The sequence below is a fragment of the Phaethon lepturus genome, unplaced genomic scaffold (genome assembly GCF_000687285.1).
Source record: "Phaethon lepturus isolate BGI_N335 unplaced genomic scaffold, ASM68728v1 scaffold51158, whole genome shotgun sequence".
Classification (NCBI taxonomy): domain Eukaryota; kingdom Metazoa; phylum Chordata; class Aves; order Phaethontiformes; family Phaethontidae; genus Phaethon; species Phaethon lepturus.
The window spans coordinates 10,577-36,059 of record NW_010557885.1 but is presented as its reverse complement, the minus strand read 5'-3'; the positions used below and the strand labels follow the sequence as shown (position 1 = coordinate 36,059).

The window sequence follows — 25,483 nt, the reverse complement described above, 5'->3', positions numbered from 1 at the left end:
TTGTATTGCTGTAAATCCCACTGACATCAAGGCAAATATACAAGGAGAAAGTCATGACCCCAACCATCTGTTTACAGATAAAGGAAAAAAAAAAAGTTTTTCAACTCCCTCAGATTTTGAGAAAAACAAGACAGAGCTTGGGGAAAAAAAAAGTCACCACCCCAGAAAACCCCACTGATCAATCCTGATTATAAAAATGAGAATCCATACCTCTCTATGTTCAAACCTTTAAGTGTGTGCTATGAAATAAAACCACTCTCCCACAGCAGTGTGAAACACAAGCTGTGGGTATGTCAACAGCATGGAATGATTAAGCTGCACTTTGGTGTATATGTCTCCATAACATCAATGCATCTGCGCTTATTATCATCAACACTAAGAAACGCTGCAGAAAGGTGCGGAGTGCATCTCCAACACAAGGCTGGACGTATTCTTTTACCCTAAAACATCTCCAGGGCATAAATAGTTGCTCTTCATTTTATTAATTATTCAAAAAGGTATTACTGCTTTAATTCACTTGCTGTGCACGGAAGGCAGTAAGTTTGTTTTGTAATGAAAAATCTCACTTGTCACTATATAAAATAGATGTAGCAGATAGTCTTATTTTGATGTCAGCCTGCTTCTTCTGCCTGTGTGTTTCATCACTGTCAATGGAGCCTTAGGCTTAAGTAGACTATGCTGCTTCTCCCCCTTCTGTCCCCAGTTCTCAAGGACAGAAACTGTGGTCATGCAAATACAGATTGTTTATTGCAAACATCCTAAAAAGTCATTAATTATTTTTGGCTGCTGTAATAGACAAATATGCCTCATTTTTGTAGGAATTACAAAATCTCTGCACTTCCAATCAGATGCCACTGGGTTTATATTAGGACATCATGAGCTCAGCAAAATGTATGAGATTCTAAGGTTGAAGATGTATTTGTAGTATTTCTGTCCCTTCTGCACTCCTTCCTGTAAAAGTGAAAAGTATTTCTGCTTTTTAGAGCAGAAATTATACTTCATGCAGTAATGATGACAACCACATGGATTCTAAACAAAAGCAATGGCTTGCACGAACAAGTGCCCACTGTACTGCTAATGCGCTAGAGAGAAGCGCTGCATTATTGCCTGGTAATAGTCATAGTTTTCCATCTCTGGCATTTACTCAATTTTCAGATATAAGTGTGAAAGTTTAAGCCACTGAAAAGCTATTAAGGAGAGACCACAACATAACTAGCACTGAAAAAAGCAGCTCCTGAAAGGCAAAATCAGAACACCAAGGTTAGAGGTCCTGTCCTGACAAGGCACAAATCTGGCAGTGCAGATGGTTTACAACAACTTATTTGCCAGTTAAGAATTTCTCCAGCATGGAGCCATCCCAGTCATCATCCGTTCTCCTCCCTCCACAGTCCAAGCACAACGGGGATGGGGAATGACATGTTCACACTACATATAGCTAGTTTGACAGCCCTCAGAATGCTAACGTAGGCCGTACAAGACAGAGTGGCTGCTCTATGTATTAAATTAGGCTACTCTAATTTAAATTGGTTGGGATGTGGCCAAAATTCTGCTAGAACTGGCATGCTGCAGTCAGGGCTTAAATGCGTCTTTGTTCAACATCTTTGGTTGCATGGAAAGATGCTTACTTCAGCTGAAGTGTGAGCTGGAGCGTAAGCATAATGTCTTCGATACCTTCCTCTCCATGGCTTTGTGAAGCTAAGTGGCCTGACAAAGATGCATTTTGTTTACTGGTCCTCATGCCTTCCCCTCCCAATAACACAAGTGCTCCAGCAAGGAGTGCCTGAAGCAAACATGGTTGGACTTGTCTCAAGATTGGGAGCCTCAAGCCTGCAACACTGATTAGCTAACACGTACGGATCTATACTAACATAGGCTGCACAAAATAGGGTAACTAGCTCTTTATATACAAAAGTAAAAATCATATTCCGTACTAAGAGAGAGCTTTTGTGGCCCCACTGCAGAGGCATGGAAATTTGGCCATAAATGAGAGCACTCCATAATCAAAATCAGAACCGTTTTACTAGCAGTGAGTAACTAGCAATGAGGCGGGCTACAGCTCTAACACAGCTGACAGGAAGGACTGGGGATGGACTGCTGCTTGTGGTGGAAGTAAACGTGAGTCAGTCTCCCCCATCTTTTTTTGAACAAGGGAAAACAAAATAGTTTCTAGAATCGCAAACCAGAATCAGTTTCAGGAAGAATGTAGTGAAACGTACTGCAAGGGCACCACAAGAAAAGTGACATTTCCACAGCTACGGGAAACCCCGAATTCATTCGTTGCACTCTTTTTCTACTATTCAATTTTATATCATATTCAAATTTATTCTTCATTAAATCCTACTGCTTTAGTCTCTAATACAGCTAATTTCTGACAAAAGATTTATAGGCATGCTGTTTGAAAACACATCACCTATTTCAGCAAACAGACACAGGAAGGAAGCAAAAACATTATTTCCCTCTTCACCTCTCTTTTCCCCCCTCCCCTCCCTTCCTCCAATAGGCTGGTTTCATGCTTGTTGCTCTACTTCTGGATGTGATCATAAACTGGCTCAAAACATTTGCCTTGCAGGGACAAAATCCCACCGATTGCCTATACAGATCCACATTTCTGGCCCCTTTTTCTTCCTCTCTTCTTCAGAGCATCTACCTTTCTCACCTTTCATTCTTCTTTTTTCACTTGTTTTTCTTAACGACCATCTGGTACATAGTTCAGAAGGCACAGTGCAATAACTGAAGGGGAATCACCAGTACGAGACTTATGCACCCCTTAATCCTTTACACTTTGAAGGTGTAAAGAAGGCCAGCACGGTACACCGGCTAGCAATGAAAAAACAACGAAAACAAAACTAGAGAGCCCAACCCACGTATTTCTGGAAAAATCCTTGTTCACAATAGCAAATGTTATCCTGCAATATAAAAAGCGGAGTACATTTTATAGCTTATATTGATTAGTCATTCTGTCCTTTCAAAATATTTCATAAATTTTGCCTGCATGTACTTTCCTTTGTGATAGTATTAGTCAATCTCAAAGTGATTTACAAAAGAAGTCAGTATTATGTTTCCTATCTGACAGGCAGGAAACTGAGCTAGAGACAAGAGACGGATCAAAGGTCAGATAGCTGGCTGGTAGCAAAGATAAGGCTAGTTTCCATTTCTCCAGACTTCCAACTCAATGCTGCAGCAAATACGTCCCTCTGCTTCCGTCTCCGGGTGAAATAAAGTTCTTTCAAGATAGTTTTTACATGAAGTATTTAGTAATCACGAATGGTACATTTACAAAAAAAATTTGTCTGGAAGTGGCATACAACGCTATTCAGGTATATTTGCATATATCCTACAAATTACTCGATTAATAAAACGCTGTCTTCACTCCTTTTAGAAAGAAAACAGCTTTCTAAAACATAACAAACATAATAATAATATGACATATAACATAATAAATGCAGTGAGACATTAGTTTCAGACAAATGAAGCCATCTAGGCAATCACCTTTAGATGTTACCTACCAAATTTTTGGTCAAACCTCCATGCTGGAACGTGTGCATTGTGCTTCAAGTTGCTGCTTGTTGGCAGAGGCACTGTGACATAGATGGGGCCATTCACGGGGATTGGAGACCCATCGCTGTTGAGGAGATGAACACTGACTGCAGTGACAGGGGTGAGGTCATACCTAGTGCTGTTTCCTACCGAGAGAATGAATGAACATTGTGACTATAGAATTTCCCAGAATTTAAGATACACTCACGTGGTTCAACACTGCAGTACTAGACCGACACATTTCTCAAGGGATGATAGTAGTAATCTTCCCTACCTTACAAAACTCACAACAACCGAGACTTATATGCTACTCTATTTTTTTACTTAATTTTGGAAAATTCTGAAGACAAGAAAATTACAATGCAAAAATCTCCTTCACATATTTTCTCATCTTCATTAATCTTAAACTAAATACATATGAGTATCACAGCCATAATCACGGCCAAAAAAATACCTCACAAGCCTTTATTTGCATAAGTCCATATTATAACTAACAAGCAACACTGCAAGGGTGATTGGTCGTATGTTTAAGAATACCAGGATGTATTTCCTTTGGCCTTTCACTGAAATAAACCAAGCAAAATGGATTATTAGGATACACATTGTTATCTTCTTGTCTATGGAAGATAATAATTACTCTTTATATTTAATCTGCATGCCAGTGGACATTACTCCATGACAACACGATTTAAAAAAAAAAGTTATAACCCTTCGACCATTTAACCAAATGAATCAATGACAGGGAATCATAACGAAGATATATATATGTATTCAGGGGGAAAGAAAGCTTTAGGTTTAAAACCAAGGAGATCTGGAGCTCAAAGCGATAGCTGTAGTAGTTTAAATCAAAGGGATGGAGCTTCGAGTCTCGTAAGGGGCTTGAGCCCACCCCGGTCCACACTGCTGCTAAGAGCAGCAGCCCTGCTGCCTCCTTCGTGCTGGCTCCACAGGTTCTGCAGCCGCTCATCCTGCTGTGGGGCTAACCTGAGAGAAGGAGCAGGGGTGCCTGGCTGGCAGAGAGTGGGGTACTGCCCCTCCGGTAATCCTGGTGCCTTACAGCAGCCTAAACTGCCTGTAAAAGCACATTTGCGCCCAACAGCGGTATGCCACCTGCAACACCAAGGCGGCCTCAGGAACACGCACCATCTCGGCGCCGGCGTTCATCGGGATGAGCACATTTCAGGGGGCAGTGGGAAAGCAGAAAGACCCTTAGGATTTCTCTTAACAGTGAGTAAGTCTCAAGGAATGGCCTTTATTAAATTCGATGTCTCTGAGTAACAGCTCACCAAAGTTAAGACATCACCAGGAAATGGGAGTGGGAGCGGCAAAGGAAAAGCAAAAAAAGGCAAAACTCCTCAGAATTTTAAATTCTTTTAATTTTGCAAGAGGTGCCAAACTGAAGACACGGAAAATAACCAGAAGTAACTTTGCGTGTGGCTGATTTACTATAGCTTCTACTGTGACACGCATTTTCCCCAGATTTCAAAGGTGAGTGCCACCGTTGCACAACTGCCGGGCCAAGGATGGATGAAAGCACGAGCAGGGGGTATACACCCCGCTTTGATCTAGCATGAACTGAGGGGCAGAAGCACATCTTCCAGCGGCATTAAAGTGCTGAGAAAATAGGCACTCTGAAGGTGGCCCCAGAGCAAGAGATAACTGGGAGAAAAAAACAGAAAAATAAGGTTTGGGAATTCAGCCAGGGTGTAGGAGAAGGTTGCCAGCCTACCCAAGCATTTTTATTACAGACTCCAGTGATGCATGGTATCATTCCTTACAGCCTCAGAATATAAAGCAGAGAGACAGAGGAAGGAATTGGTGGGGAAAAAGTTGTTCCTTTATTTCTGATAGTTCAATCCGCTGCCTCTGCCATGCATACCTATAACTTCTGTCAGATTGTTGCCTGTCCCCAAGTCACTGGACTTGGGACACTAAGTTTCTCAGGCTGTTATCAGAGCAATAAATTCCTGTTGCTAAGTATCATAACCTGACCACATTTTGGCATATACAAATTCCTAATGACAAAAGGTGTAACTTCAGATTTTAGAAACATTTAGATTAATATCTAAGCTTAAATTATACTTGGTATTTTACTTATTTTTAGATATTGAAAGTTCTGAATTTTTCTTTCATTACTGTCTTGATAAAGCATATCTGCCTACTATCTGTAAAAATGAGTTTTCAGCCCCAGAAAAAGCATTCTGACGGTGAAACACTTAGTAACATTTTCACTTAAGATGCACTGACACTTTGCTCAGTACTGGGCTGAACAAGTTATAATATAAGAAGAAGAAATTTCTGAAATCCACTGATGTCTGGCAAGAAGAAAGGATACTTAAGGTTGCTATCTTGCACAGTGTGTAAATGCTCATTAAAAAGATAAATTTTTCTCTTTTACATTGTGAAGGTAAATTAAAATCAATGCTTATGAAACTCTCACATGCTATAAAACTGATAAGCACATGCACAGATTAAATGGGAATGGACTTCAATAAATGTCAGCTTTCATTTATTTCCTGTAATTTTTGACATCTAGTGACCTGTGAAGAGTTCTAAAAATAATCAGAGGAAAATCCACTGTGACTTAGACTTGACTCTTCATAAAGAAACAAACAGCCTACATAACCAGCAGGAGCAATGGTTATTAGCCAGCTTGGTCCATTACTGCAGACGATGGAAAGTTTTTCTTAGTTTTGTTAAACGGACAAGACTTTGTGAAACCATCTCACTGCTCTCCAACTGGTGATTAATACAAACAGTACGCTAACACTATACAGGTTTGTCGCTACTTGCAGCTAAATTCTTTGAATTTTCATGTTTGGAACATGCCGATTCATGCAATGAATTTTCATTGCTCCATATTACTACTTCAACACCCAGCTAGGATTTTGTGAAAACTGTGGAACTCACAGAGAATCGGTCTTAACTAAAGCAACTGTAAAGTCACTCCAGATAAATACTAGCCAGAAAACTGAGCTGATTGAAACAAATGGGAGGACCTCTCCAAAACTCTACAGACATGTAAGTAAACTGTGAAAGAACAGAAGAGTAACTGGGGGGAAGGAGAGGTGGGAGAGAGGGGAGAAGGGACAATGCTCAGGACCACTCAAGAATTTCCCATGCAAATTAATGCTAAATTTTTTCAGAATTCTAAAATTTGTACACATTTTTCTTTTTCTCTTGAGAACAGAAATATTCAAAAATGCCCAGCAGGTGGTGATCTCATTTTTTATGCCTTCAAAAGTTTTTCAGGTGGAATCTTCACCAAGTCGCTTGGAGATGAAGAAAAAGAAATGAATTCAATTTTAGGATTTTAATGTTTAATGTTTCCACAGCAGTAGAAACTGCTACTAAAAATGGAGGACATTTCACCTATACTATAATGCATATACAAATATATTGTATTTGTAGTCTGTATTGTATCACACTGAATACTACAGTATTCAGAAAACAAGGCTCTTCTCAGTCTCTTAAACCCCATTTCTTTGCCCATCATTTTGGTCTTTTGTGACATACTTTTACTTGAAGGCTAATAAAAGTCCAATCCAGGGCTCCCATGCTCAAGTAGAAAAGTTCCTGTCATGCAAGCATACAGAAGACTAAAAAACCAAGGGTGTGTTCATCTCTTTTTTTAGGAAGCTAAGGAGGTAAAGCAGGAGAAAGATGATGCCCAGTTGTGTAGTTCCCATGACAGGTCATTGTCTGAAATCTTGGCAAGACCTGTTTTCACTAAATAAATGCAAGGGTGGGAAGTTGGGTTGCAGAGTACTAAGGAAATATTTGGGAGAGGAATCCCACACACATTGCCAACAGTTTGTTCAGTAGGTTTAGAGATAAAAGGGAAGGAGATGAGGAAGTAGACAGATGAGTAAGATCAAGTGCATTCCTTCGTTTTAAAAAAGATAAGAGATATTTGATCCTGTCTGAGTATGAAGAGCCAGAGAAAACTGAAGGTTGAACATGAGAATAGGGAAATGACAGAGACATAGAACGAGATAGGATGAGATGTACTCACTGGAGCAGACAGAAGGACTGGAGTAAGGTGGCAGACACGTTTCTAATTGTAATAGAAAAGGAGATACTCGGATTTGTACAAAGGGAAAGGGAAATTTATTTTTCCTTTTTTTTTATTGAGGAAAAGCTAGCAAGCTCAGTACATGCTGTTTACATGCATAACCTAGCATTCAAAATCACCTAGATCAACACATCACAAGCAAATGTGTCCTGAGAAACAGCAGGAAGGGACCTCAAGGGATTATTTAGCCTGCTTCAAAGCAGGCTCAGCTACGCCCGTGCCATCCTCACAGGGGATTATCTAACTCTGTCCAGCACCCTCAAGCAATTGATTCTACAGCTTAAACTATCCTCACCACAGCAAGGTTTTCTAATCACTCATCTGAATCTCTCTTGCTGCACTGCAAAGTCCACTGCTTGCTTTCTAACCCGACAGGGACACAGAAAACATTATTCTCCTTTTCACAGCAGTTTTTTAAGAATTTGAAGACTTCTGTGCCCAATTCTTCTATTTTTCTGTAGTTTACACAACAACAATTATTTCAATCAAGACTAAATGAGAACTGGATTAACAGTAACAGGTAGTTGCAGTCATAAAAACGTGTTACAGCTTTGAATTTAACAGTGGTTATGTTTCTAGTATGAATTTTCATTGTTTTCTCTTTGGGGCTAATTGAATTCACACATTTTTGGCTAAAGCTAGATTCAAAAGTATTAACAAAGCCATTGAAATAACTCTTAGCTAAAACAAAACAGTATTAAATCCTTGATATATAGGCAATTTATTTTAGAGAAAAATTGAGCAAGAATTTATGGTATCCTCAAGTTAAATTTTCTTTTGTCCCTCCACATTAACCTGCATTTTTGTATGTTCAAATGTATGTGCACATTTGGAGACTTAACTCTAAACTACAAGTGTAACAAACTTTTCTGATCTCCCAAAGCCAAGGAGTCGTCTTCTTTGCTATTCAGTGGCCCCATTTAAGGGATAGCGGACCTTGCCCTCTTGCTTATTGGAACAGCATTTTGGTAGGGCAGGTGAGCCTGTCAGGTCATCCAAATTTTGAAGAATGTTTGCTGGAACAGGGAATGGAAAAAATGATTTGGTCAAAAGTTGATCCCTGGGCCAAAATGAAATCAGAGCAAAAACAAAGTAGTGTGTTACCTGTTCCATTTCCATCTAATCCCTGCAAATAAGGAAAACTGTCCACTTCCCAGGGTGAACTGGCTGCGGTTAGATATGCTGTCAAATCACTGTAGCTAGTGTTCTCTGGTAATTTCACAGATCTTCTCTGAAAGTGAACTTGTGGCTGAGTCCGTGCACCTAAAAAAATTAAAAGTGACTTTATACCCAAAGCAGGCAGAGTAGTTAGGTGTTCATATTTATGGAAGTGCATTTTCTTTTTTTTTTTCATTATAAATTGAAATGGCTTGACAAGGACAGACACATCAGAAGGCTATTATAAGAGAGGAGGAAAACTAGTATTTTTACATTTATTTGGCAGTTGTCATTATTTTTCCACAAGTATCGCTGAGCAAAATTGTGAAAGCATCTTATGTCAGAAGCTTTTCTGACCATGTTATTTGCCAGGATCACCTCAAATTTCATTATACGCTTCTTACAGTGAATAGAACTGAAATTAAAACTGAGTTCAGAGGTAGGGCATGTGAAAACTTAGAAAAGCATCCACTTCATCACTTCTGTTTAAATTCTGTTTTTCTTGAAACAGCAAGATAAATTTAGTTTACACTCCTTAAAGTGACTTTCTAAGAGACTACAATTCTACCTGTAGTCCCAATTAACTTGTGTAATTTCCATATTTAATTTTAACAAAGCTTTGGACACATTAACTATCAGTAGTACTGAGATAATAATCATTTTTTATTTAAACCACTGGATAAAAAGATTCACTTGACAAAGCCTGAGTGAGAAGAGTTTCCATATTTTCCCATGCAAAGAACACATCTAAACAGAACCACATAACTTGGCATGTAAGATTTCTCTCTTTTCCTCCATCTTGTACAGTTTCAGTGTTTTTTTCAAGATCACTACGTGTTAATTGAAGGGTCTTTGCTGCAACACGACTTAAGACTGCGTCATGTACTTTCATGCACTTCATGTCTCATTTAGATCTCAGTTTATAAAGTCAATAGTCTTTTTCAATGGATGTTCACCAGTGATACTGTTTTAACAACACACAGCAAGACTCCATCTGCAAGTCTGTGTGTGCAACATGCAAATTAATTTTAAAATCAAATGCTATTGTATTCTCCAGAGCTCATTTTGAATATTCACAGAACACTCCCCACACAGCACAGAATCAAGAGGCAAACCGTTTTTTTCTTAATTCACGTTTGAGTATGTGGTTCAAAGATGTCAACTCAAAATAATTTTTCTTCTTTTCCCCTATTAGTCTCTGGCAGCTCTTTTAGGTTACATGTAACTTCGCTGAGAGCAAGATTAAAGAGCTTGACTCACAACTCCTAAACTTTGTAACTGCCAATGTCATTAACCAGGAGACTGGAATCTTGCATTATTTTGTAGCAGGAGCTCTAGCTATGTGAAAACTTATATAAAATTCCACAGAACAAACTTTGTACTGGCCAACAAAAATTGCTATGTAGGCGGGCAAGTGTCTCCAAAGAGCTCACCATTGTTTAGCTGTCATTTCTTTGGTAATTCTGCAAGAAAATGCTGTAAAACAACTTTCCTTTTTTAATTTCTGAAACATTTAAGTATTTACAGCAAGCAAGCTGTATCCCTAGGTGTTTAAGATAATCATTAAACATCACTCGTGTGAAATGGGAAGAAACCTCCCTTACCCAATTTCTAGGCTTAAATGGAAAACAACATAAAAGACTAAATAAATTGACTGCAATGAACTCAGGGAAAACTTAGCTCTTGAGTGCTCTGCAGTACCGTTGTAGTTTGCTGTACCTCAGGGACAGATCTGCTCAAGCACTCGGGAACCTCTGACTGCGCTGCTGAGCGGGATCCTACGGCCCGCAGGGATAAGCATCCACAGTAACAAAACAGGAAAAAAAAAAACCACAACAAAGAAACCACCATTAGGATTATCACTAACAGTTCCATGTAAAATTGTAGGATTTTCTGCTGTCTAAATCTCTGGTTAAGATGAATTATTCAAGTTGCCAAGAACCAGTATTACGTTTCCGAAGAGCCTAAATAATAAAGAATTAAAAACAAAGTAACTGTAATTGAGTCTGTCACCCAGCAGTTTATGCGAAGCTCTGGGGTTTTCTACTAAAAATATGGTTGTTTTGTAGCACTGGGAGAGCCACGAGCTACCAAATTTAACTAGATAAGGAGGACTTAGAAAGCCAACCTCAGTTTCATGAATCCTACAAGCAACACAAGGCGTTCCTATGGCTGAGCCCCAAACCCGGCAGGAAACCTGCACAGCAATCAAGTCGGATGCAAGTTTTAAGGTGGAAGAAATGGCTTCCTCTGCAGATAGTGCATACACATACAATAAATCTGTGCAGAGTAGTTAATTCACACCCTAGATTAACAAACTCCTTGATATTAACAGTCACCCAAAACCTGCCACTCACCCTGACTCTCCCCTCGTATCCTCAGTTGGGTCTCCACAAACCCAGCAAGAGACTTCAAAGGGGCAGAAGACTGGGAGCTACCAGCAAAAGGCTTGTGAGGGAAGCAGCTACCAAGGTTTTTGCCCTCTCTCACTACCTTGCTAGAAGATAATCCAACGTACTCCTTTAGCAGAGGTCAGAGAGGATTTTGGGGCATATGTTTGGGAATAGACTTATTGAGGGAACTGGCAGTGGCAAAATGGAGAGAAAGACTTGTGCTGACCAGACTCTTAGACTATTTTTCAATAAGTCAACACTTATCAATACGAGTGGATTATTATTGCTTCTATTACTGAAGATGCCTAGTTTTGACTTATAAAACCCAAACACATTCAAGTATAAAATTGGCACGTGAGCCCTTTCCACTTGGCAAGTGCCATGAGGTAAAGGACTGCTAAGCACTGATCTTACCCTCTTTAAACATCCTCTTGTCAACACACCGGCCAAGATTCAAATGCTGTCAGCTCCAGTTTGACAGCCCACACCTGAAGATGTAACCATCTCAAGGAGTCCCTGTAAGGCACCTCTTGTCACACTGGATGTGACATGTGGCATCACACCGGCATTTGAGCTTCAATCTGTGTGAAGTAACATCTGAAGTACCATCAATTCATGCTCTGATTGCTCCTATGTCAGAGGCAGATAGAGGGTACCCATACAGCTCCCATTCACTGAATGCTGAAGTTCAGCTCATCACTGTGCTGGCATTAAATAACTTAAATGACCCAGCGGCTGGCAAGCTCCATCCCTCGCAATTACTGACAGAGAGCAGCGGCGGATTGTAATGCCATCATGAAAATGAAGCTGGCTGCATCAACTCAGACAAACTTCTCAATTGCATAATAAGTTGCTTGCTTGATTAATTATTCAAAAGCAACTGGTAACTTATTGTACTATACAGGCCTTTCTTTCCCTTTGACTGGTGCTTCAAACACCAGTGTTCCCAGTCTGTTCCTGGTATAATGAGTTCTGTTTTGCTCTCGTTGTTGCACTAAGGTAACTCCTGATCAGCTCTTTTGAAGCAGCACAGAGTTACTGAGAAATAAACTGGAGAAATAACAGAGAAAAACTAGGTCGCAAGGATTTTGGATCGAGACTAGAGAGGCTCCATTCAAATGCTGGTACAATGTCTAGGCTGTCTTTCATTTAGGTTTCATTACAAGAGAATTCCCAAGAAAAGGAGCGTGGGCTGGTCCCATAAAATAGTTTTTACTGGGCAAGACTCGGAGTTTAAATTCCAACCCTTAGAATACTCTGGGTACCACTTTCTTCCTTTATCCTCTTTCTCTGCTATACCAGCAGAACCAGTTATATTATTCTAATTTAAATATATTGGGAACACCTTGGATCAATTCACTGAAGGGAGAAAGATTAAGTGGAAAATATTTATGAGTGTCACTTGGCTGTTAAATGTCCCTCTAACCCTTTAACGTCCCTGTTTTTTTGAAGAAAGGAAGCTGTAAACATGAGAAGATTGTTGTTTTTAAGTTAATTGCATAATATTAGCACATTTGCATAAGAATAAGAGTGTTTAATACACCATGCTAGTAGAATACTGTTGGTAAACAACTTTTCATGTTTTGTCTAATGGAATCCCTTGTGGTTTAACACAGTTCACCACCCATCTTATCTAACCTGTTAGATGTCAGCTCTCAAACTGCAGAATATACGTACGGCAGCTGTGCTGTTCTCCAGCTCCTTCTGAGCATTCCATCAGCTACCTACTTTGTTTAGTGCTTTTTCAGCTCCAGTCATATCTAGTGCTATCGTTAATGAAAAGCCTATTCTGTCTGGATGGTTTCTAACCGTAAAAAAATGCCTTCCTCCGTCAGGAAGGCATAATTGTATTGTATTCCCTCAGATAAAAAAAGATTATCTTGGAATATTATTGAAGGTAGTATTCCTCTGTTTATTAACTATCTGGTAGAGTTTAAAATGATGGTAATCATAATACACGTGAATAAGACATAGTTTATGCACAATAAGAGTGCTCACAGCAAGGATGTCCCCTTGTTTTGGCTTGTCAAGGTATCTTTAAAAACTTCTGTTCTTTTGTTAGCAGACTTACCTCAGCTATTACATCAATTGGGCTAAGTTAGGTCAGATCCCAAGGTCAGATAACATTTTATTCTTTACTGTGCAATTTAGAAAACACAGTGTTCTTCTGACTGATACTACAGTTGCTTTAACTTCTGTGTTTGGCCTTAGGAAAAGGTAATTCGAACTTTATTCTTCTAATACAGTGGGTTTCATCCTGTAGTATGTAGGTTTGCAGGCAGTCTGATAAGAGGTCCACAGGAAGTACTTAAGAAAAGCAAGTTTATAAAGATAGGGTATGCAACAATGCAGATGTGAGAAATTTTCAATTTTTCTATGCCCTAAATTTCTAAGGCATTCCCCGTAGGAAGGAAGAAATGAAATAAAACCAGAGAAAATTCTTAGACAATAAGAACACCAGAAAATGTTTACTGCAAGTGTGGTTAAATGAGGCTAGATGAAAAAACATCCAACAGATAGTGAAAGAAATTTAATCTCCAGCTCTCAAATAGCACACTGAAGTCCAAACTTGTTTATTACCACGTAACTCAAATTCCCTAGTCACAGCAGTTAGGGAAGAATTTAGCTATTAATCAGTTTGCTAAAACCATCCCACAGAGGAGTGTTCCTCAGGGAACTCAGAAGTTCCCATGAAATAGCAGTCTCACCCACGGGATCGAGTTCAGAAAGTAGCGGGCTGTCATGCTTTTTGTTTAGTGTCACTCAAATTTCCATTCGACTTCCAAAAACCATCATACCTTGAAATCCTGATACTATCTGGACTACATCGTCATAGACCATCAGGGTAGCTGAGCGTTCGGGAAGAAGGCCGAGACTCAGTGAAGAGAACACTGTGGGAGAGAAGTGGTTTAAGTGGGATATATTTGAATTCTTACAAACATAACCCAACAACAACAGCACTTACTTTCTTCTACGTTTTTGCAAAAGCAGGCCACCCAAACTATTAAAAGCATATTGTATACATGACAGAAGTCACATGCATTTTCTAAACCAAATAATTAAATTGCCAGAGTAATCATTATTGAAGTAAACAACATGTTCTATGCTTTGACTCCTGCAAGTCATGCATGGTAGCTCAAAGTACAGAAGAGTGCAGTGTAAAGCAGGATTTCAGGTTATAATTCCCAGCTCCAGAGAAAGACATGACATTACATAAAGAGGAGTGAAACACTAGCTCAGTCTGACAATTATATATTTTTCTGTGAAATGGCTATACTTCTTACCTCAGGAAGATTTTAATGAAACTTAACTTTTAAATACTTTGAGATGCTTACATAAAAAGTCATACAGAAAGGCAAAGTATGATGACTAAGTCTGAATAATTTGCTTTAAAATACAGCATGTCCTTACTAAGTCACCACCTACACCACAGAAGTGCTATATGTAGCAGAACTACTGTCATTCTACCAGTGGTGTGAAAGGGGACAGATACAATGCTATTTGCTGCAAGAACCTCCTTTGTCACTGGGTACTGACATTCCTTACGGGGGGCTATGTCTGTATGCACACATATCTTTGGAGAGTGAAGAACATGATACAACTTCATGCCAAGTTCTTCAGACCCAGAAGACCAGAAATAAGTACAGTTAGCCACCGAGCACACCTGACACCTGCACCCATGAAAACAGTAAGAAGTAGACCTGCCTGCAGTTCATGCATGGCTTTCAAAGATAGAAGGAGAGGAGGAGATTAATGCAGACTAATACTTTTTAGTAACTGGGCAGAATCCCACATTTGCACCCGGAAAGAACTCATCCCATTCTGAAGTGACCACAAGCTGAGGAAGACATTTCCAGATCTGATTAACAAAAGAATAGTGCAAGCTTTTCTGATTTTCTGGCGCTTCATAAATTTCCTCTAAATGAGTATGTATTACTTAATCCAAGAGACCATATAGATGTTAGCTACAAAGAGGGACACTGTACACTATTTCTGTTTTACGAAATACATTCTCTTTTTAAAGATCAGAAATTTTAGTGTTTGGGAGAAACACACGAGAAAGGAGAAGAAACTAGGAGAAACACACTGATAAGAACCACGATCTAAGAGATGGTCTTAACAACATATATGAACATTAAAAAAAAAAAAAAAATCACGTTATTGCAAGCACAGATGAGAATTTTCTTTCCAATGCTCTATGTGTGAAACAGATCTACACATCAGGCAACATAAATAATAAAGCTTAGTGTAAGTAGCACTAAGGCCACACAATTACAAAATTTGTTTGTCTTTACTCCAAAAACTTAATTTATATGAAGAAAGCTAATATAATTTAGACACCCTGGGGAGCTCAATACAATAAACCGTGCCAACATCTTCTATATATGCCAGACTATAATGCATATATAACCTCTAAACTTCCCCCGGGCTTTTCTGCACAATCTTCTCTCAGCAGGCAGAAAGTCATAGTTTTTAAGGCCAGAAGGATGACTGTGATGATCCAGTTTTACTCCTGTATAAGCCTCCTCTTAATTAATTACTGTTTCAAATCAAATAGCTCTGCTTAAACTAGAAAACATGTTGTAGAAAAACTATCCAATTTTCTTTTAAAGGAGTCTGGTTGTGAAGAACACACCACAACATCACTGTTCTAGTAAATAATTATGAGGGCAGTTAAACTGTGTGCCTTTTTACCCATCAAAATTTATTGAGGTTAGACTTCCAGCCATTTGATCTTCTTTTTATACAAACCCGCTAGACAGAATAGTTCTCTTACCCATTTCCTGTTCTCTATGCGGGTACTGATGGACTACTATCAAATTACCCCATGAACTTTCTCTCTGGTGAACAAAATAAATTAAGTACTTCCAAGTCTTTCCCTGTAAGCCGTGTTTTCCAATCTTTTAATCACTCCTGATATAACCCTGCAGTTTTAAACATTTTTCTTGAAGTGTGCATCCAGAACTGGACTCAGATTTCCCTGAGTGGCCGCACCAAGGACAAATTCTGAAATACTATACTCCACCTTAGCCTTTACATTGTTTTACAGCTAAGGATCAGATTATTCCGCTTTCTTGCAGTGCTGCATTGGGAGGTTATTTTCAATCATTCATCTACCGTGACTCACATGTCTTCTGCAGAGTCACTGCTTTTCAGATAAGCTCTCCTCTCCCAGAAATACCATGATCATCCTCTGCTCCTAGAACTACATTTCACTACAGGGTATACCATGGTTTGCTTTGACTGACCCTACCAGCTAGTCTGAACTGTGCTGCCCCAGCAACTTCCCTCTCTTCATCGCAGACACTGCTCCAAAATTGTCCTCTTACATACGGACTACCAGTCACAAATTTTTTTCTTCAAAATTATTTACAAAGAAAAATCTACGTGTAGCTCAAAGCAGATAGATGAGCACATCTTCCATCATGAACACTTCAACAACTCAAGTGATGTTAAATTAATGAACTGTTAATAAGTGGAGTCATGGCTCTGCTGATAAATAGTTTAATGGAAAAAGAGATCTTAATCTTTTCCTCCTACCATTTATCACTATGTAAATAAATAATCCTCCTGCTTAAGTGGTAAAGAGCTAATAATTATTTTGGTTAATATAAGAAAAGTTTACTAGCTTACTCCTTAAATAGTACTCCTTATACTCCTTAAAGTTATTACAATAATATCACAAGTTCACTGGTTGCACAGCTTTTCAGCATAAGTTTATATCTAATGCATATTGACTGTGATGGAAGAATCCTGATCCTTGGGCAAAGTCCTGTGACAGCACTTTAAACATTACTACCCTATAGCTCTCAAACCTATTCCCTGCTCACGGTTATCATTTCCACATTTGAAGTAAATGTGTCCATAGTTCATTTACCACAGCACACAGGACAACACATGAGCTTAAACCACTGCCGTGGGTGGAATGCTGTTCAGAATGGTGTATCTGCTCTGTGGGGTGACAACCAGTAGTACTGTTAAAAGGCATTTTTGGGAAATGAGGAGCCCGCTGTATACCCCGCTGTGCCCAGACTGCACACTGCAGAATCAAGATTTAAATATGCTGCCTTTTCCACATCGTTCAACCCAGATTAAAAATAACAACCAAACTTCCATGGTTTTCAAAACTTCTATACTGTGCTGGTTATGAGCATGATAGGCATTTAAATACAGGGCATTTAGATACATATAGAATATATATCTATATATTCTATACAGAACAAACAGTTCTTGGAATGATTTTAAAGATAAAGGCACCTTAGTCAACACAAGAAGTAACAGCCTAAGTATCTTGGGCCTGAACTTTTATGTCATGTCCCTTTTAAGGAGTAATTCAAAGAACAGCCCTATTAAATCTACATGGGGCATATCAAGTTGTAATTTGTTTTTTCTTTAATCAAAGAAAGGATTAAGTTCAAGGTACAGAAAGCTAAAGAAAGGATTCTACTCCCAATTAAATCAATAGCAAACTATCTACCAGTTTCAATAGGGGAAGATCAGAGGTGAAAGGAATCTATTTTCTGAGTTAAGCTCACGTCAGCTGTGGAAAGAAATACTTTGTGGAAACTGTATACAATTACTGTTCTTGAAACTTCAATGACTTACCAAAACAATAATGTCATGTTTGACTCCCTTTCCTCAAAATCAATATTTAAGAAAAAGCAACAAGCAAAAAACTTAACCAAACAAACTCTGGGCCACGGAAGAGTAGGTTGCATTCAAAAGATCTAGGGTATGAGTCAGAAAGATATGAGACATAAGACAAGAAAAGGTTCAGGCCAGAAAAGGTTACTGCATGCTTTAATCGTATATGATTGTGTCTTAAGTACATGAAGTATGCTGAAGAAACTGCATTTCATCTTATTTAAACAGAAAAAACCCCAAGGAAATTTCTAAACAGAGTCACAGAACAACTATGGTTGGAAGAGACCTTTGGAGGTCACCTGCTTCAATCAAGCATGAGGGTGTCCCATTAAGTTTTGAGTATCTTTTAAGACAGAGATTTCAAAACCTTTCTGGGCAACCTGTTCCAATCTTTGACTACTGCTGCTATAAAGATTGCTCCCTTTTACTTATTTGAAACCCTCCTTGCTGCTACTCATTTCAGTTGCTTCTTATTCTTTCACTATGCATGTAATAACCTGGCTTAGTCTTTGCTAATAGCTCCGTAAGTAGCTGGAAAACATGGCAGAATACAGTAGAGGAAATGTGGAAGAAGCCAGTCTATCTTATCTGAAGCAAGTGAATGCAGATAAGTAAAGAGCATGTAGAAATGCCTAAAGCATAATTCTAGGTTTGAAGAGATTCAAGTTCCTTTCCCCATCTGAAAATACATTTGCTGCTTGACCTTGTGGCAAGACACACCATCCCTCTGGCTATGTTGATACTAAGAAATAAAATGGAGCCAAGGCATGGGATTGAACACTGCCCTGGGATCATTTATACTACTTAAATATTAGTGCACTTAAAACCTGGCATGGCTTTGGCCTGGGCTAATTATAAAATCTGAGGTGATATTTAGGTGTGATTTGGATACAATACAAGCCTGGGACCATTCCCAAACTACCTGGAACCTAACTGTGGCTGGGATTAGAGGAAAGGCAGCTGAAAACCAGGGATGTGACCCTCATCTAGTTGTTTCGTCTCAAGGTCTGAAAGCCACCCTCAATCTGTTCTATTTAGCAGTACAGAAATAGTCTTCGTGACTCGGTTTCCCCTCTTGTACAACTGATGTAAAGTCTCCCACTACCCATAAAATTTGGAGCCATTCTAATAAAAACTAACATGCAAGTATTAGTTATATTTGTTTGCCTGCAAAACAAACAAACCATGCTAAGTAAGTTGGAAAAAAATCCTTACATCTGGACAACATAATTGCAGATTAAAACTGTCCTATGGACACGGCCAAGAACTGAAAGGCCAGGACTTCTTTCGTACTACAAAAAAAGTAGTAGTACAAACTACTACAAAGTAGTAGTAGTTTTTGTACTACAGCCTACAGTGCAACAGTTATTGCTACACCTTGGGAGAGAAACGAATGAGTGTATCACAGCTACTGAAACAAAGCATTTGGAAGCAGAGTTCTGATAAAGAAAAAGATCTGGAATAGATTTGTATTTTCTGTGGAGCTGTAAGAGCACCAACAGTTGTTTGAAAACTGATGTAGCACTGTATCAAGGAGAGCCAGGAGGAGAGTGAATCTCTCTACAGCCCTGATGCCACAGTTCAACTGAGGAAGAAACCTTGCTTTTTTTTGAAACTCACAGATGCTCTTCCTCACACCCAGGATAACAAGCATTAAAACACATCATACAAAACTGTGTAACTTCCTTTAGATGCAAAATCTTACCTCAGAACAAAAATAAAGATCTCTTACCAGGCAATCTTACAGGTTTCCATGGTGCAGAATTTGGCACATATGCATGTTTACTAGCAGTCACTATCAGCTGATTGCCCAACTTATACTGAAACTTGAGGAAGGCAGTGCCATCTGCTCCTGAGGTTCCAGATGCAATGGAGATCTGGTTGGTAAAAATCTCAATGAAGGCTTCAGTTACTGGCTGATGTGTGCTGGCATCACTTACATGGACCTTCAGCGTTACTTCTGTAATGACAAACAACCACAGCAATTACTGTCCAAAAGGCTTCTGTAGGAGGCAGCAGTTAGAACATGCTAGCACACCAATGACCAAAAAGACATGGGGCTCAGTGCTAACCTCTGACACTTCGGTCGCAAAGTACGACCTCTTGTCCTGGCCTGCAGTTCTCCATTTTGGGCAGTCACTCTTTAGAGACACTGCAGATTCTGCCACAAGCCAGACCAGATCCCGAACTATTGCCCTACTACTAAGTCCAGCAGTGGAGGCATCTATATTCCACCTATGACCCACATGCGGCTGGGCAGCACATCACCAGGGGCAGGCAATATTCCCTTTGATGGGCAACATGTCAGTCTCACAGTAGCATCCTGATTCAAAATGTGTGTGCTATCAAACATCACGTATTTGTCACAGGTAGCACAGCTCTCTAAGGTCCCTGCCTTGCTGTGCCTCTGCTCCACCCAGCCTTCCCCAACCGCAGTAGGGAGGGCAAAAGGCTGGAAGCAGGCTGTGCTCCCTCACCCCTTCCCCAAAACATTTCTCTCTTTGTGTAGCAAAGGAACAGAGGAAATCTGCTGTGACAGAAGCCCAGGAAGAAAGTGGGCAATGGAGTGGGCTGTGTAACAGTTGGAGACTTTGAAAAACGGTGGCAGAGATTGCCCCAGCTGGCAGAGGACTTCCCTGGTGATGTCTAACCAAGACGGTGAAATCCCACAGGATCGGGTCCTTGCCCTCAAAGCACAGGATGACCAGGTGGGATGCAGAGTGCTAGAAGTGAGGAAGAGAGAAACACTTTCCCCCCCGCCTCCCTGTTCACTGGTCCTTTTTCCAAAGGGGCAAAAATGTCACAGCCCCCAGTGATATCTGCTTGTCAGCTCTGACACTACTGTATTACCGGTCCCCACGTACAACTGGTGGGTACAAGAAGCAAAGAAGTGATGGTTATGGCAGTCAAAAGAATCATATATCTTATAGACATGCAGTCAGAAGCTAACACAATGGACTACATTTTCCTTGAGTAATTTGCCGTTTTTCCAGAAACTAATTACTTGTTTAAATGTTTCCAGATGTAAAATATTTGTCCACTCCGGGGCACTGCTATGACTAAACCATGCGTTGTGTCACCAGGCTTTTGTTACATAAAGTGGAGTGGCTTGTGCAAGACAGTCCCTCTGGAAGGCATTCCTTTATATCTACGACTATTTTTCTGCCCCTCCAATAGTTCCCCTGCCTCATGCTCTGAAGTAGCAGCTGTTGCCTTTCTTTGATAACTATGACTGAAATGCAGTGCTGTGTTGAAAAGAACCAGCAATGGTCCAATGCCTCCATTAAGCCACTCATGGATTTTTTCATTTACAGTCGCCTTGTTCTCCTAAATGAGTAACCACCTCCTTCTTTTCTCTTCTCTCCCACTCTCCCTTTTCTATCGTTCTCGCCCTCATCTTTGGAAATTCTGTTGTCCTTACATGAAGTCCCCTACCTCAGCTTACTCCACTCCCCAAGGTAGTGGATGATATTTTGCAAACTTCCTTTTTGTATCAGGGGAATTCAACCACTAACAAGCAAGACGCTCACACTCCATGTGCAACTTGTTTCTTCATGTGCTGCCCAGAAAAGAGAGCATGACCTCCTTTTCATATATCTTTAAAAACAATATATTGATTTCTACAGAACAGTATTGGTGGTACAGTTCTGTTTTATTACCACTGTGCGTTGTGATTTTAAGAACTTATTTTGGTGTAAGCCCTGAGCCAGCCAAGACGTAAGACTAAGAACAACAAAAAACTTAAAAAAATCTCTGTTATGAATTTCAACAGTGAAATGACACAACTGAGTATGCAGAGAAACATACTGTAACAATATAAAATTTTTAAAGGATGTCAGGATCTAATACAAAAATATCAGCACCTCTGTCCTAAGGGCATTTCAGCCAGAAAGATATCAGGCCCTTTTATAAGCAGAGACCTTCTGTCTGAATCCTACAGTACAGAAAATATAAACATCAGGCAGCCCTGAACAAAAACCCCATTAGAGAAATTCATCATCATCGCAGCCCTCACTTTAGAACTTGGCAATTCAGGATGCCAATTTAGAGGGGATCAGCATGAAATACATTCTAGCTATTAAAGATTCTGGACTTGTTCCCGGTTTTGCATTTAGTAGTCAAAGAGAACAGCGTATATAGAAAAACAGTGTCCATACATTCTGGTGTACATGTACAGAATGCCTCCTTAGAAACCTTGCCTTGACCACCAAGCAACTTGAGAAATCTTGTGCATGTGAAAGACAGACACATTAATCAGAGGAGGAACACACATGTGTTTATATATTTACAAACTGTACATGTATTTACAAACGTGAGGGCAAAAAGCAACATAAGTTTTTGTTTTCAAAATGTGCAGGAACAATATGCTTAGATCCAAAGCCAGATAGCTGTGCTGTTAATGGTTCCCACTTTGAATTGCCTTGCAAAGAATGCTGAAGAACAGATGCGGTTAAGAATAATGGGTCATGCATTAAAAAAAAGCAAGGAAAGAGGACAAGCTGAACATTGTGGTTAGCAATTTCAGTAACATGAAAGTTTAGCCTTTCCTCAAACAACCACATATAAGAAGGAACTGAACCAAGGAGCTCTGGAATATTAAGTACCAATCAAGGAAGAGGATAAGAAAACAACAGAAGTATCAAATCTATTTAATTCCTTATAGACATCCAAAATTCTAGACTAGAGACTACTACTAAAATTGATCAAGAGACAAGACTGATAAACAACTTTTCCTGTATACACAAGTATACAACAAGAGAGCTAACCATGGGTATCTCCAGTAGGAAATTCCTTTATCCTTTACTCTATAGCTATATAAGGTCTTCTGTCTGCATCCTTCTCTCTTTCTGATAAGGAAGGATAAGGGTTTCCAAAAATCCTGTTTCCAAATGGAAATGACAAAGGCCACCCCCTAAGATGGAAGATTGATGTCCTGAAAGGCAATGGACTGGAACTGCTGTTCCCAACCACAGTCCCTAGATCAGACGCTGGGCTTTTCTTCTCCTCCTTTTTAATATTTAGACTTGTTTTTTTTTTTCCTGAGAAGATAGAGAAAATCCTAGCAGCCTGAACAACACTAATTCCTTTTCATGTGTTATCTTCCCTGACATACGTGCGAAATGTATAAAACTTGCTTAATTCAGGGCTTTCTCCCACGCAACAGCTCCTTTTTCTTCTTATCTAATGCAGCAGTGAAGTCATGAGCACTAAACCTACATTATCACAGTAATTTCCACAGCAACAGAATTATTACAAGCTTTAAACTGGAGAGAAACGGTTGAAGGAAACCTCCTCTCACACAGTGAGAGTGATGAGAACAATCTATAGAGACTACTATGAAAACTTAAAGCTATACAGTAAGTTTCAGAATTGTTAGGAGATATTCAGGCACTTCTTGAAGAACAGGAGAACTGAAGAAGGGAAAGAAGAGAGCAGAATAAGGACAGCAAGTGATCCAAGATCAGTCTGACCTCAAATTAATAGGGAGGTCTTAGACCAAAGCATTAGGTATAATAAGAGAAGTATGTAATTGGAAAAAGATGCTTAGAAGACTCATTATTAGCCAAGGAATAGAGTCTTTAAAATATCTGGCAAACTTTTTAGTTGGTACTCTCAGCAAAACAGTGGGGATAAAGCACATACATTATTCTTGAGTTTTACAGCCTACCACAGCAAGGAGCTCACACAGAATTAAAGACACATGGACTTAGAGAAGGAAGGACATCTGCAGTAAGTGGGGAATACGATGGAGGCAGGGAACAGAAAGCATTACAGCAGATGAACTCCAAGAACGTGAACTGCTAAAGAGAAGCATGCTTCATTCTTCCAGATATTTGTGACACTGTTGTGCTTTCTATTATTTACTACAGTGGGAATATTCAATTACCAAGTTCTGAAAGAGCTTTGCTCTGTGCTACTAGTGAGGTCCTGGAGGAAAGAAGGGGACGTAAAGGTGCACAGTGCTGATGGTTCCTCACTGCAGAGCAAAGCAGAGGCGGCTGAGGTGCCAGACCCTGGGCTGATGAACTCACCCAAGGCAGCTGTGTGTGGCCACTCACCTCCCTGGACAGGCCAGCCACATTTAGAACAGGCTATGCCTGAGCTGATAGCCCTGTCTAATATACCTGGCTCCTGACCAGTGTGGTTCACAACGTGACTCGCTCAGACGCGGGCTGTCTGGCACGTGGTTCCCTGCTGGCTTGCAGCACAATGCAGGTGGGCACAGGTAGAGCCAGAGTAATTTGCCTGCACCACTAGCACATGCCCTGACATTATATTCCTACAGGAATGGTCCGTGTCCAAAGCAAGAGCTACTTATGATAGCTCTTCATTGCCAGGAGATAAACCATGGGCAAAGATATCCTGTCTGGATGGGCAAAAAGACTATGTGTCCCTGTCTAGAAGTGCAGCTAGGAATGGGCCACTCACAACCGTGAAACAGGGCATGCCATCCGGGGAACCCTGCAACGCTGCTTCAGGAATCCCAAGGCAAAGCGAGAAAAGGAGGTTAGTGGGAAAACAGCAAATACAGGGTTACATTCCACAAAGAGATCAAGATTGCTGTATGTGTATGCTCAAGCGAGTAAGTCTAGCCTAAATTCCTTTTCTTATATTCCTTTGTCTTCTTTCAGCAATCACATCTTACTTTCAAACAAGCACAAACCAAAACTACTAGTTACAGTGAAAACAGCTGCTTTAAGTGTAACTCCCTCCCAGTGTTCTAGTACTAAATTTATTGTCAGCTATATAAAAAATCCCCAGCATCTCCAAGGTTATAATTTGGGAAAGTGAAATTAAAAAAGACAGAAAAAAACCCCTTACATGTTAGCATTCTAATCCAGAATCCCATCTGTCGCCTTAATCTGATTTTTGAGATTTTACTAAGTCTAAACTTTCTCTGAGTAATTCTCCCCGTGCCATCTGCTTTATGAACCATACTGCCTCCTCTGAAGTTTAAGTAACCTTAAGACAACGATTTCTGCAGTCGCAACCCCTCTTAAGACTCACAACTGCTCTTTATATTATTGTGAACTCCCAGTTTGCGAACAGTTTCCTTCAGAAGTGCTATCAACAGTGCTGTCTTCTATAACCAAACTCCTGAAAAGTGAAAAGCACCATTTTAAAAGAAAAAAAAAAAAAAAGCCAGTAATGTTACACAGAAAGAAAAATCCTGAGTGATCTGAGTGATGGCACATTGTCAGATCTCAAATACTGAACTAAACAGAAAAGTTATGACACAGATTGGAAGTCAAACATCACAATCTTATTTAGATCCCAATCCTGCAACTTGGTTTCTGTGCACACACCCCTCTGTCAGGCAGACTCCCACTGACGTCTGCTGGACAGATGATCTCTTTTGGGAACAGGCTGACACAGGCAGCCGTTACCACTTATCTTTTCCTCTGGGGGTCCCCTATCCATGGACAATGTCAGGATATTACCAAAGAAAGAGATATTTAAATTATCTAGGTTTTGATTAGAGAAAGAAAACTTCCTGCTCATTTAAAAAATACCACTATGAACTTTATTTAAAATTGTATCCTCCACTCTGATTGAGCTTACTGGCAACATGCCTGGTTTTGAATCCTACATGCCAAATGGATAAGCCTTTCTGCCTCTTAACCTTTCGCCCATGTGTGAGGTCACTCCTCAGCCAAACAATAGGATTTTCATT

At 39.8% G+C, this 25,483-nt stretch overlaps 1 protein-coding gene across 1 annotated transcript; it reads right to left on the bottom strand.

Moving 5' to 3' along the window:
* Window positions 1–3,286: 3,286 nt before the first annotated feature.
* LOC104625287 (protein FAM171A1-like) lies at window positions 3,287–19,764 on the bottom strand. The gene is made up of 4 exons (XM_010292874.1): window positions 19,541–19,764; window positions 13,962–14,054; window positions 8,717–8,875; window positions 3,287–3,683 (listed from the first exon to the last, which is right to left on the bottom strand). Exons 2-4 carry the CDS (start codon window positions 14,002–14,004, stop codon window positions 3,499–3,501), a joined length of 387 nt encoding a protein of 128 aa, XP_010291176.1. The 5' UTR covers window positions 14,005–14,054; window positions 19,541–19,764; the 3' UTR covers window positions 3,287–3,498.
* Between the last annotated feature and the right edge of the window lie 5,719 nt (window positions 19,765–25,483).